General features: G+C 38.1%; 2 protein-coding genes across 3 annotated transcripts; both read left to right on the forward strand.

Moving 5' to 3' along the window:
• The first annotated feature begins 3578 nt into the window (after window positions 1-3578).
• On the forward strand, window positions 3579-10959 carry LOC131892258 (uncharacterized). Of its 2 annotated transcripts, none has more exons than XM_059242050.1 (3): window positions 3579-3757; window positions 7833-8137; window positions 10032-10959. In XM_059242050.1, the coding sequence occupies exons 2-3, from the start codon at window positions 7847-7849 to the stop codon at window positions 10350-10352; spliced, it is 612 nt and encodes a 203-aa protein (XP_059098033.1). In that variant the 5' UTR covers window positions 3579-3757; window positions 7833-7846; the 3' UTR covers window positions 10353-10959. The 2 variants fall into 2 exon arrangements, with proteins under 2 accessions (XP_059098033.1, XP_059098034.1); XM_059242051.1 differs by lacking the exon at window positions 3579-3757 and adding an exon at window positions 5637-5666.
• An 86-nt stretch (window positions 10960-11045) lies between these two features.
• Window positions 11046-12174, forward strand: LOC131892259 (uncharacterized). The gene is made up of 4 exons (XM_059242052.1): window positions 11046-11206; window positions 11273-11399; window positions 11776-11892; window positions 11961-12174. The coding sequence occupies exons 1-4, from the start codon at window positions 11103-11105 to the stop codon at window positions 12126-12128; spliced, it is 516 nt and encodes a 171-aa protein (XP_059098035.1). The 5' UTR covers window positions 11046-11102; the 3' UTR covers window positions 12129-12174.
• Window positions 12175-12588: the final 414 nt, after the last annotated feature.

Below are 12588 nucleotides of genomic sequence, written 5' to 3' on the forward strand. Positions count from 1 at the left end.
ATGAAAATTTATAGACGAGTATGAATTGTCTCACCTTTTGTTTCTCATTACAGGCAAGAAGCAGACAAATAACTTTATTTGAAATGAATTTTCTATTTATGGTGGAAAACTTCAATATTAAATAAAAACAGTGGAAATGATGCCTCAAGGATTTTCTGCAAATTTATTTGGTTATTTGACAAGATGTAAATGATTCCAAAAATTAACGCATTTAAAAGATTCTAATTGAGATTACAATATATCTTTAACTGCTTTGAGGTAGTCAAGAGAAATGGGAAAGAGCCTGTTACTTGTGTCATATTGAAATTCAAAATAATCACTATGCATGGTTGTTTGAGGTCAGCGATAGTGGGCATCATGAAGCTAAGATTGAATATTTATAATCATTAAAGCCCATGTCACTCAGTAACGACTATGCAAATCATATTCCTCTTTCCCAATTTGGTGGTGGCTAAATGTGTATCTAGTTTTCATCTTAAAGAATTCGTGGCAACGCTTTTATACTAGCTTTTTAAAATAAGTTTACCTAGTATTTATTCTGAGCTAAAATGCCATAAAATGACACACGAGTTAGAAAGACGCCCAAATCCCCTTGATCTTGATGAGGCATTTTAACCGCCGCATTCTTCAACATTTTTGCCTCTCAGTTTTATTTATTCTCAGGCAATTTATAAACAGAGCAAAGAAACCCTTGGAGCAAACGCGGCGTGATTGGCTATTTGAGGTCTTAAGATCTATTCAGGGTGACCAGATGGTGAGCTCATGAAAATCCATAGATCCTTTGAGCAACAACTTTCTGATGACGTCAGCACACATTATGGTACTTTTAGGCTAAGTCATTTCTTGTTTAAGGACCAAGTCATAAATCCAGGTCATGTATCCTTGTAGGGAATTGTTCACCTAACATTGCATTTCGAGCTTTAGACATTAACTTGAATAAATATTTTTTCAAGTTGAAAAAAACGTTTTCGGACTTATTCTTGTTGCAATTAGGTTTTATTTTGCTCGAAAGTTGTTAGAGAGCATTTTTGAGGGATTCCAACACTTTTTAATTTATAATTGCCTCAACATGCAGAGTTTTGAAGCCACGAAATGCCAACTTCGAACTATTTCACTAAATACTTGTTTTAAAAGTTAGCCAAACGCCTTCAGATCTTGTCATATCAAGTATGCCCTACGAAACACTTCATTTTTGAAAGTACTGGGGAGCAGATTCCCTGTAGCGGTTAGAAAAGCCCGTGAAAAAACGCAACCAAACCAAAAAATAGCCATCTTTCTAAAAGGTCTTTGGCTATGGAAAATGACATTGAAAACCCAAAACACCATTATTGGGGTCTTGGTAATTCTCAGCAAGACCGGCTTGGGATCAAGTAGGTACTATACTGCAAACAAGCCGGCTTTTGAGGTGTGTGTACTGACGACGGCAGTGGCCCTCTTCAATGGTTACATATAGAAACTTATTTATTGAACTACTCTACCCTAATCTAACACATATTTACTTCTCTTGTCAAATTTATCCGTCTTTCGTCTCAGAACGAACCAAAGATTACATTTAAGCTGAACTCAGTCACACTTACATAGCCCAGGAATCCTGTGTCTGCTTTTTCCAACGTGCTGGATATCTGATTCATAAGCATTGGCATAATCCCCAATCTTTTTAGCCACTTACCGTTATATGTAGAACTTGATCACTTTGGTTGCTAATCTTGGTTTAGCACTAACTCAATTACAGCAACGAATTGTTGGGGATCCCCCCCCCCCTAAAAAAAATGCCGTTGCTCCTTACCGATTGTTTTCCTAAAATCTGAATTATCAATATCTCAAGCCAATTGCCCTTTTATGCTACACAAAATATGGTTTACTTTCTGCACTTTTGAGGGCGCTTGTGAGTCAGCCTCCGACAAATAAAGGGCCGATTGGGCCAAATCCTCTGAATTGAATTATGATGCATTTGTATTGTTTCTGTCTAATTATATCAAAATCTGATGTATAATTAGTAACCTACATAATATGATGTCCGGAAAAGAAATCGCTTTCATTGCATGTCATGAGTAGTTTATTTTAGCGATCTACCGTGCCTCTCCCCGCTTTGTTTGGGCTGTCTGACGTTGCAAACAAGAGCCCTAGAGTATCTATTTATCTGACTTTAAAAATGTCAGATTTCATCAGGTATTTGCAAAAAGACAAAAGTATCAAAGTACACGATGAACACTTACACTTTCACTTACACAGTGTACTTACACTTAAGTACACTTAGCCATGAACTAGAATCTATGAACATTAACCATCCAATTTTGATACCTATGTAGCTTAATGGCTTTAGCATAAATAAACTCTGTAACCGTTTGCTCTAAACACAATCAGTCAAATTTTTTTTGCCAATAATATTGTTTGCAGAAAATTGTTTCAGGAGCATCTTGACCAACTTTCAAGTAATTTGGTGCACTTGTTATGAGTCCATGGTTCTCAATTTGGGAATGGCCCCCAAATCAAAAGAAGGTATATTTTAGCTCTGAGCTACATATTGCTCTTTCAACTCATTTGAATGTTTTAAAATCATAGAAGGATGCATCTCAACAAACACGACACCTTTTTTAATTGAATATTTTGGATCCTCTTGCTAAAAACTCTTTTTAGAGTCTAAAACTCAAATCTAGTGGACTGGACTTTGATCTTACTCTGTGTGCCTTAAAAAAAGCCAGCCTTTTATGTAAATTTCCTAATAAGTAGAAATTGAAACTCTACTCGAAAGCAACTCATCTATTTTTCACCAATGCCTGATGTCTTTTTTTGTCAAATGTGTGGATTAAAACAACATGATCAATTGTCCATTATAGATATACTGATATGTTAATATTTATGCCCATGTACTTTTTTGCCCATTTCATACATTTCTTTTCTTAATTGTCAGTGTAAGTTCCGCATGAATTGATTCTTGTTCATTTTTCTTTCTATCAATGTTTTTGAGCAAATTTTGTGCAATATTATATTGATTTTAAAGACAATTTGCTTGTTTTTTTATTTACTTGATGTTCATGGTTATTTCATTTATTCTTTTGACTTTGAAAGTTAATTCAGAAATATTTGGTATTTGAACAGAGTTGTAAATCAAAGAGATCATTATTTACTTAAAAAAATACACTCAAATGTACTATGCAGCATGGGCAATCTTGTTTTATTTATACTAAAGTTGAGTTGCTGTCTTAATTCAACTCAATGGCCTAAGCTGGCGGACAAAGGAAAGCCGTGACGTTTCCTCACTTTAGAGTCCCAGATTGATCACATCATCAAAGAAGACTAATTTTTCAAGTAACCCTAACCAAACCTCGACTTGTTTGTCGTTCATTGGCCTTTTTTTCCGTCTCTAAGGCCACAAAAATTTCGACAAATTTTTCATCCCAAACTGTCCATGGATAAATGGAACACAAAGAATCCCCCTTCGAAGGGTTGGTTGTTGATCCATTCAAGGCCGGTCTTGGTTGTCAAGAAAAGGTCCATTCTCGTCAGAGCGCTCCACTGCACAATCACGACCGGTGCTCACCTTTATAATAGAGTGGTGCTCTTTCTAGCGGCCTTTAGTCCCACATTGGTCCCTCTCTCGACAAGACTCGCTCCATCTTTCTTGCTTGCCATTGCACCTTTCCTGGCCTTCTTGCTTCTTGCTTACGGAGATAGATCTCAAAGAGTTGGACCAAGTCGACCAACAACCTTGTGGTCTCTTTTGTTGATCTTGAGCCAAAACTATCCCAATAAACAGGTAAGAATTTCAGTCCTGGAATGGGTGAGCGACTACATGAGAGCCCCAAGAACTCTCAGTTTTCAAGGGATGATTCAGAGAGATACGTAGTACGTTGTTGTAATCAAGGTAATCAAGTCATAATCTCAACGTGAGGCAGATTAGTAAGCTGGAAATAGATGCTTCTTGAAGATCAGTTTTTGGGTGTTATACGACAAGCCATGAGAGACGGGATTGCAGGGTAAATATTCTACACAATCGCGTCAATATCATCAAGGCTGCTGACTGTCTGTCTGTGCGAGTGTGGATATTTTTATGATTTATTGAACAATCTCTCTTCCGAGAATCGATTTTTGATGTTCCCTTCCGAGTAATCATTGATTTGAATAATTTCCAATTTTATGTGTGATCTAAATTAAAGCTTATTTTTCATATTTTTGAGTTCACAACTGTTAAGTTGAGTAAAAATTGCAAAAAGCGAGGTCAATGTCAACGGGTGATTATTGATGAAGTGTTCTTAGGTTGCCAAAGTTGGTCTACATTTCAAACAAAACAAATCAATTTTCTGGCTTCAACACTTGGTCGATCTAAATTCAAAGATTGTAGACTGGAGCACTTTTTGAAAAAAGTCTCACATCTTATGGGATTAAAAGACAAAACTGAACTTAAATGAGATGTACCGTTTGGTGGCACTTTTTGAAAGTAAGGAGCAAGTTTATTATCTTAGACATACTTTTGATAACTGTAGCAATATTTGACGTTCCTGCTTTTGATTCAGGTCTGGCAGTACACGTCTACTTCTACTTATGGCTAAAAGGGTTACTTGACAAAAAAAACGCATTTTGACAATTGAATATGTTGTTTTCAAAGTTCTGTAATTTAGCAAGAACTTTTGCTTTGCAAGTCGATCAAAATGATCCGCCTTGAAAAAAACTGGAAATCTCAAGCTCAAATTCAGTCGTGAAAAGTAATTGTCTCAGGAAATGGGCAGATAATTAAAAAATGAAGCACATTTTTGAACTACCCTCAAGTTGAACCAATTTTCTGTTCATTGCCTACTCCCATAACAACAATATACTTCATGGGCCCAGCTCTTCGCTCTTTTTGAAAGCTCGGACAACCTACTAAATGTCATTCTAAAATCAACACAATGAGCTCAAACCTCGTTCAAGAACGAGAGTTTGTTTTTGACATTTTTTTTCCAGATCTTTGCTTCCTCACAATAACAATTTGTAACTTGCTAATGTTGTATTTTCCTGCCAATTTGTCAACAAAAACTGTTTACTTATGTAAAGATCCCAAATAACTACATGTAGTTTCTTCATTATAAAGAAGAAAAAAATACACTATGAATTGATTACTTCCGTATTTTGAATTATATTGATCACTTATGTATATGAATAGACATTTTTAGACTTTACGAGCTAAAATAGCCAATTAAAGATTATTGTAACACTAAAAGCCTCATCTGAATCGCTAAAAGAATGAAAGAAATATGATAATGATTACTGACGTGGTTTTAATATTTATAGACACCGTTAATCTAGTAGTACGGTTTTACGATTTGAAAACATGTTTATTTTTCAGTTTAATGACTGGTTGAGCCTTGACAGTCCATGATTTGGCTTCATCTTACATCCTTTGCTACAAGTCAAACTGATTCAAAAAGCGGTTATTGAGATGGGATTAACTTTTTGGAGAGCTTTGGGCTTTGGCAATGTTTCTTAACAATTAATTCGTTACTGATGCTACATTATCCAGCCTAGTATCTTCTGTTCATCTAAAAAAGAGTATAACGTTTAAAATCCAAGTTTTTGGTTCATTCTCTAGTATAATCGCTACATGTGCGTCCGTGCAAATACTTAAAGATGTATTTAACATTTTCTTTTCTACCTTAACTCAGTACTCTTGACACTACACATGATTTAGAGTAAGTACTATAAAAACCGTTGACAAATCTCCCTAAATCCAAGCCTTTACAAGAACAGTGTTAGTCCTAAGCTTACATACCTATTAGATACCCGTGATAGCATTAGAGAATGAATTTGAAAAAAATCCAATCAAAAAGGGGACTTTTGTCAAAAACAGTGTGCTTAACTGAAATTACGTTTTGCCCGCTCTTTATCTCTGAAATATGTGGAACTACCGCACTTCATAGACTCGTCTTTGGTGGATGCAAAGCAAAGCGAAACTAGGCAAAAGCCAATAAAAGTTTTCTCACACTACCGACTACGGCGTTCCAGGGAGGAAAAGGGATTTGAATGAAGGAACGTGACATATGAAGTGTTTTATCTTGCACTCCATCAACGATGAAGGAACTTGTTTCCCTTCTTTTTAGTTAGTGCCTTTCCCTGTTCCCCACTTTTCGGTACTTTTCGCTCGCTCTCGCCGCGATGGGTTGTAACTGGATTTTTGAGCGAACTTTTCACTTTAATCATAAGTGCCCGAGTTTGTCGGCGAAAAAGGTACCTCCAGAGCTTACTTTTCCAAGCAAGTAGGTGTATGTATGATAAAGAGGACCGTTAACAAGATAACAATCCTTCATCAAAAAGCATGATTCTGTGTTTTTTTTTTGCCCTCATTCTTGAGGGAGGAAACAATGCAACCAACATCTCCTAAAAAGTTCAGCTCAGTTTCTGAGGAAAATGGAATACCAAATCATTTTTTTCTTTCAAGCACAATAGGGTACACTTTTTAAGCTGTGGAACCCAGTTACCATTCCCCTTAGAACGGAAGGAAGTGAGCAAGGAATTGCAAATAATGAGTTCGCTAATTGTGAAGTGAACTTTTCAGCCAGTAGTATGGTAAAGCTAATCATGCTCGATGAAACAAATTAAAACAACACATTTTGAGCCTAAATCTCAATGACAATGACAGCGTAGACGTGGCTTAGTGGTTAGCGCAGTGTCCAATAGTGTCAGTTGTCCTTGGTTCAAATCCCTTCCCTGACCTTCCTCCATAGTAGACTTTTAGATGCAAATCACACCTAAAGACGGAGAACCAATCTGATATCGGATATAGCACAATCTAACGGACTCTGGAAATTGTGGTGGCTGGTTTTTAAGCGTACCGACACTCTCAAAACTAGTATTGATAATTGATCGAAACCCAAAGCATAATTTCACTATTGCAGAATTGTAATCATCACTGAAAAGAGATTTTCTTTCTCGAGCCCCACTCCTCCTGCCTTTGTCTATTAACTTGTGAGCTCCTAGGTCATTATTTTCGTCATATATGCTTCTCACGCACCTCAGATATTTATTTTGAGGGACCTTTGTTAGGGTTCTCAACTTGAGCAAAAAAAGGTACTGCCAAGATATCAAAGATCAAGAACGATTCTTGAAGCAGCCCTGTGTGTTTGAGTCCTAGAAACAGCGATGGGGAAAAATCGAGATTGATCGAATTTCTGCCACTTACTGCCACAAGTGCTAGAAAAAGGTAGAAAGTAAGAGCCACAACAATTACAGTTTTTTTCATAGTCATCAAAATGGTTATTGAATACGATATAACTTTTTTTTAAATGCAATGATCGTCATGTTGACTTGAAAAAGTTTCGATCAAATGGAAGCCCCGGCTCAAATAGATTGCAGGTGCAAAATTCAAACTCAATCACATTCCAGTGACGTTTAGTGGCTGTATCTCACATTCGATGCAAAACACCCAGAGATGGTAAAATTCAACTTTGAAGGAATTTCTGCCACTTTCTGACACCTGGTCAAAAACGGCTTTAAGTAATTTCTCATCCCTGAAAACACCCGTCCCAACGTGTCAAAGTTACAAACATGCAGGCTTAAAAATTAACGGAAGTTATCGTAAATAAAAGATTTTTGCCATTTTCTGCCACTGATTTTGAACCTTTTTCTGCCAGGGGGTAGAAAAAGGCCTTTAATAATTTTTCATCCCTGCCTAGAAAGGCAGGGTCACGTTTTGACACTTCGTTAATAGAAAGCAGAACATTTCGACCCATAGCTAGCTCATGTTGACGCGGGTATCTCAAACTAGGAATATGAACTTGAACTTATGCCGAAACCGCAACTTTTATGTACAGATCACACAACCCATATCGAATGCAATAACGTCAAACCTGTCTTTCCAGTTCTGTTGTCGGGTATGTTGCTATCTGAGCCCACCCTGAGTACCCCCCAGGCCATCCAAGTCTCACTGAAAGCTGCACTTCAAGTCACCGTCCTCCTTCTCATTGGTTTGGCGTCCTCGTCAAGCGGCACGCCCATTCAACCGCATCAGAGCAGTTTTGGCAAGAATGAGGCTACTCGACGTCTCGGATCCAACCAAAATGATGTAAATGGACAGCTTCAATATGCATCGGATGGGCTCTACGGTGTGGGTCGATCCTCATCTAGACCCAGGTGGTTCCAAGATCGCCCCCGAGAAGATGTGAACGTGAGTCAAGACAAGATTCCAAACTTTACGTTTAAGTAGAGGGTTCAGAAAAAAGGCCCCAAACAGCAAAAAATAGCTACAAAACGGTTCATGTTCCTTTGGGATTTATTCAATTCTGCTTAATGTGTACTGTTCAGGGGTTTAGGGGTTCTGTTTTGCTTCAATTTTTTTTTTCAACGTGACCTGTGGGAATTACTGATGTCATGAAGTGAGAGAGTTGTGCACAAAAAAATATATATATATTTTTATATTATTGGACCCAGATTCAGTTGTTTGAGCAGAAAACCAAAGCAGTGTTTTTTCATCTCATTAAAATGTTGGTGCAATGGGTCAATTTGAAATATAAGTATGAATCACAAGGAGTGTCATTTCCTTAGGAATTTGATATTTTACAACGCATCTTAATTATTACAGATAGAGGCAAACTCATTGTTTAAGGTCAGTTGTAATCAATTAAAATTTTCGAAGAAAAATATCGAAAGACGACGAAACAACATAGTTTTTGTTCGTGAGACGTTTTGTGGCATAAGGCTAGTCATATTTCTTTCAAAATAAGGAATCAGCGACACCATTTGTTTGGCCATAAAAAAAGGTATCAAAATTGAGGTTTGGGCGCAAAAAAAAAATCACTTAAGAAAATGAGCAAAAAAACTTTGCCTAAAAATGATGACCACAGGTTTTTTGGTCCTTTTAGTATGGAATAAGCCTGAATTTAGTTTTCCTGGTCCTTTTCATAATGCACCAATTACAGAAGTCAGGCCTCATATTTTTATATTTATTTGCCTTCCATCCCCTAAAAGCTGCAAGATGCAGGAATAGGCTAGGGTCATCGCATTGAATTGTGAAAAATGAATGCGGATATACATACCCTTTGCTTTGGATGTACGTAAGCTTTTATTGGCTTATTATTATTGGCTTTTGACACTCTTTGCTCAATCCCACACGTTTCTGTGAGAACTAAGCTGCGTTAAAAATCCATGTTGCATGACAGTTATTTTAAATAAGGACGTCCATTGGCATGATTACTCCTCTGGTGCTAAAAGGAGTGGTTAGAAGTATCCTTCTCTGATTAAGATACAAGAAGAGCAACAACAGCAAGGGAGTTTCAGCGCAAATAAGACGTACTGGCAAATGTTCAAAATGTGGGCATTCATGCCAGTAGTAGGCCCCCACGACTTGCCTCCAAGTTGTTAGCAGGTCATAACCCAGTCACTGGGTCTTTGGACCCGATAATTAAAAGCTAATGGGCACTCACATCAACACAGCGTTTCATAATTGCAGCTACTCAATTTCACACATCAAGCTCATGAAAGGACTTGAGCAATAATTATGAGAATGACTCAGCTGATAAGTATGACATTCGTGAATAGGCGTATCAAATTTCAGCGATTTCTGAATAATGGTAATAATAATAATAATAATAATAATAATAATAATAATAATAATAATAATAATAATAATAATAATAATAATGATAATTTTATTATTGCAGAGTAGAGGAATAGTAGTTTTGAAAACATCATTGAAATTATCGCATCAGGTCCATGGGGTCTTTTTCCGGAGTCTTGCAATGAGTTTAAAATTAACTTTTTTATTATTCTCAGCACTGTGCCCCAGATATTCGGGATCTTGTTCTTGTGGCCGAACAAAAACAGGATCTGGAAATCTGACACAAAGTTCTCAAACTGATAAAGCATATGTATAGCCATTATGAAACGTCTGGGAAAAAGTCTCTCAAATGGGTTTTAAACTGTGTCTCAAAAATTGGAGGATCCTTAGAAACCCGTGATTACTTTTTGAGGGTCTGAACAGAAATCCAGTTCCTCGTGAACTGTTGAGCATGTTTAAAGAATCCGGAAGGCATCGTTAAAAAAAGTGCTATCCACTCTTTTAGGAGCTGCAGCTGTTGCAAAACTTCCAAGACCGGGACTTTCAGGGTGGCCATGTGCAGAGCGCTCCTCGTGCCGGGCCAACCATGCCTGAGGTGGATTTGGACCTGATTCCAACGGAGGTTCTAGCCAACCTGTTCAACTCACTCAGCGCCACTCCGGAGGTCGGTGGGCGTGCCAAGCGAAACAAACATCTCCGCCTGTCGCTCACCAATAACATTGACGTGCTCCGAGAGAAGCTCTATGCCGAGTTGGCCCGTCGGAGTCTCCTCCGCAACCAATCCCAGGTGGAGAATGCCAACGAGGGCTTGGCCAGCATTGGTTAATCCACCGGCGGCACACCCAGCACTCATAATCATGATCACTTTGTTTATGATGGATTATTAACCCGCCCTTTTCTGGATAGTTGAGCCTCCTTTCCCCAACCATGCCGATTCATTTTTCCTCTGGTTTCCACAACTTTTGGAGTTCCTCCCCCGCTCCCATGCAAGACCATACATATATCATATCTCAATGAACAATAACATATTTACGTGACGACTTATTCACAAACCTGGCCTTTTATCGACTCCATGTCCACCAAGACGATGACACACGTACTAATGCGAACGAACAGGCTTGACACGCCCACCCCAGGACCAAAAACGAACTGGATATGCTGCTCTTATGTAAAAACTAAACTCACCAACCAAAGAGTGATGTTGATTGACTTTGTATCTGCCCTTTATCTCACAACACCAACAACAATAATAACACCAACACCAACACCATCAACATTACCAACAAAAAATAATCTCACACCCTTTTAAAATAGTGTCACAACCATAAAAAAAATCAATTTATTCATATCCATGAACAAAAATAAAGAAAAAAACATGTATTACGAAGTATCCCCTAAAACAAAGAGGAATAAACTTATTTTCAAAAAAGTAACACTTACCTAATACGAATGGGGTCAAACAATATGTGCTTTCCTAATTAGACAAAGAAACTGATAAGAATGACATTGCAGTATCTACAATCTAAAATCTTCCACTCACTTGTCCAGGCATTTCTAGACAATCCAGAACTTAAAAATGAAGTCTTTCTCACTGACTTGTTTCGTATTGGCCTCAGTGGCTTTGGCATCGGCCTTGAAGGTCCCAAAGGACGCCTTGCACGCAGAGTGCTCCGTCACGTGGTAAGCATGATTATTCATCTACTAACATTTGTGTATTGATAGTCCCTATACGCGTATCTAAATCAGGACCGTTAATGAGGCTTGTGAGTCGTCTCAAGAAAAGATCATTGACCAAATCAATGCTTGGGACAATGAGGACTGTGGAACCCAACCAGGAGACACGGAACCAAACGGACAGAAGTGTCTGTACAAGGTGCGTAAATTGTCACAGATTTATCACTCAACCCCCCAAAATCGATAGCGCCTTCTTTAATGAATGAGGTTCACAAACGCGCAAAAAGCACAAATACGACAAAAAAAGAAGGATTTGCCTGCTTTTTGAAAGTGCTCTCCTTCTGGAACGTAGAAGACTAATACAATGAGCCCCATCTTAGTGGCATCCATAATTCAGTACCTTTGGTGTCTCTTAGGTTTTGTGAACCCATTTTCATAAAAATATTATGTGCATACATATAACTTCCGAAATCTCACTAACAACTCTAACCATATGTTTGCGATTCAGTGCCAAAGCACGAAATACTTTCTGCTGGTGTAATTATAGAACTTCAAGAGTTCTGTTCACATTTTAGTACGGGGGCTCCGATGGATTGTACACTTATGGCACTCACACCACTCCCATTGCCCGTTACGTGGATGATATCGACTTCACTTTTATCCCCCAATCTGATGGCAGCTGTCAAATTGATGTGAGTACTTGACTCGATAACCGTAACGATAACTCGATATCATTGCCCAAGTGGTTACTCTTCTTTAGGGACACAGCAAATCCCAAACTCTTTCGCTTTTGGATTATGGCACCAATTATTGCAACGTCTTTAACCTGATGGATGGATCCGGACTGACCCAAGATCCCGGATATACGGAAACCTCCTCCAATTCTGTTTGCACCCAATATTCGTCGGCGGATTGTGACATCTACTAACGACGCTGGGTCTTGAAATTGAAATATATCCCAATTCCTGAAGCGACGATAAGGGTTGGTTCATTTGTCTCTGGGCGAGGCCCAAGATGAATCTTTTGAAATAACTTGACAATAATTGGACGGAGTAAAAGGAAATTTTTCTTTTGATTTGGCAAAACAAGATTCATTTCTTGAATGGGGCAGGAAGGATAAGCCAGTTTGAATAGGTTTAAAGCGCGTTCTTGCTCCCACCAGAATTTTAGGGAATGAGCTCATGCCCGCAAAGAGATTTCCAAAAATTAGAGCCCGGACGAGTGTGTTAAGAAACCTCATGACGCTTTTTTCCCATTTATCTAAAGTAAGAAATATTCAGCTGAACTCTGAAGCCTGCTAGTTCTGGACTAAGAACAAGCGGTCCAAAAGGTATAGGTTAAAACTAATTTGATTTGAAAGAAAACCAATCCACAGAAAACGCCTCTCA

The sequence above is a fragment of the Tigriopus californicus genome, chromosome 12 (genome assembly GCF_007210705.1).
Source record: "Tigriopus californicus strain San Diego chromosome 12, Tcal_SD_v2.1, whole genome shotgun sequence".
Taxonomy (NCBI): Eukaryota; Metazoa; Arthropoda; class Copepoda; order Harpacticoida; family Harpacticidae; genus Tigriopus; species Tigriopus californicus.

Excerpts from the sequence above, each read along its gene's own strand:
- LOC131892258 (XM_059242050.1), top strand. The coding sequence starts at position 7,847 with ATGTTGCTATCTGAGCCCACCCTGAGTACCCCCCAGGCCATCCAAGTC. Across the intron at positions 8,138-10,031 it reads GCCCCCGAGAAGATGTGAAC|GAGCTGCAGCTGTTGCAAAA; the intron begins GTGAGTCAAGAC and ends CCACTCTTTTAG.
- LOC131892259 (XM_059242052.1), top strand. The coding sequence starts at position 11,103 with ATGAAGTCTTTCTCACTGACTTGTTTCGTATTGGCCTCAGTGGCTTTG. Across the intron at positions 11,207-11,272 it reads GCAGAGTGCTCCGTCACGTG|GACCGTTAATGAGGCTTGTG; the intron begins GTAAGCATGATT and ends TATCTAAATCAG. Across the intron at positions 11,893-11,960 it reads ATGGCAGCTGTCAAATTGAT|GGACACAGCAAATCCCAAAC; the intron begins GTGAGTACTTGA and ends ACTCTTCTTTAG.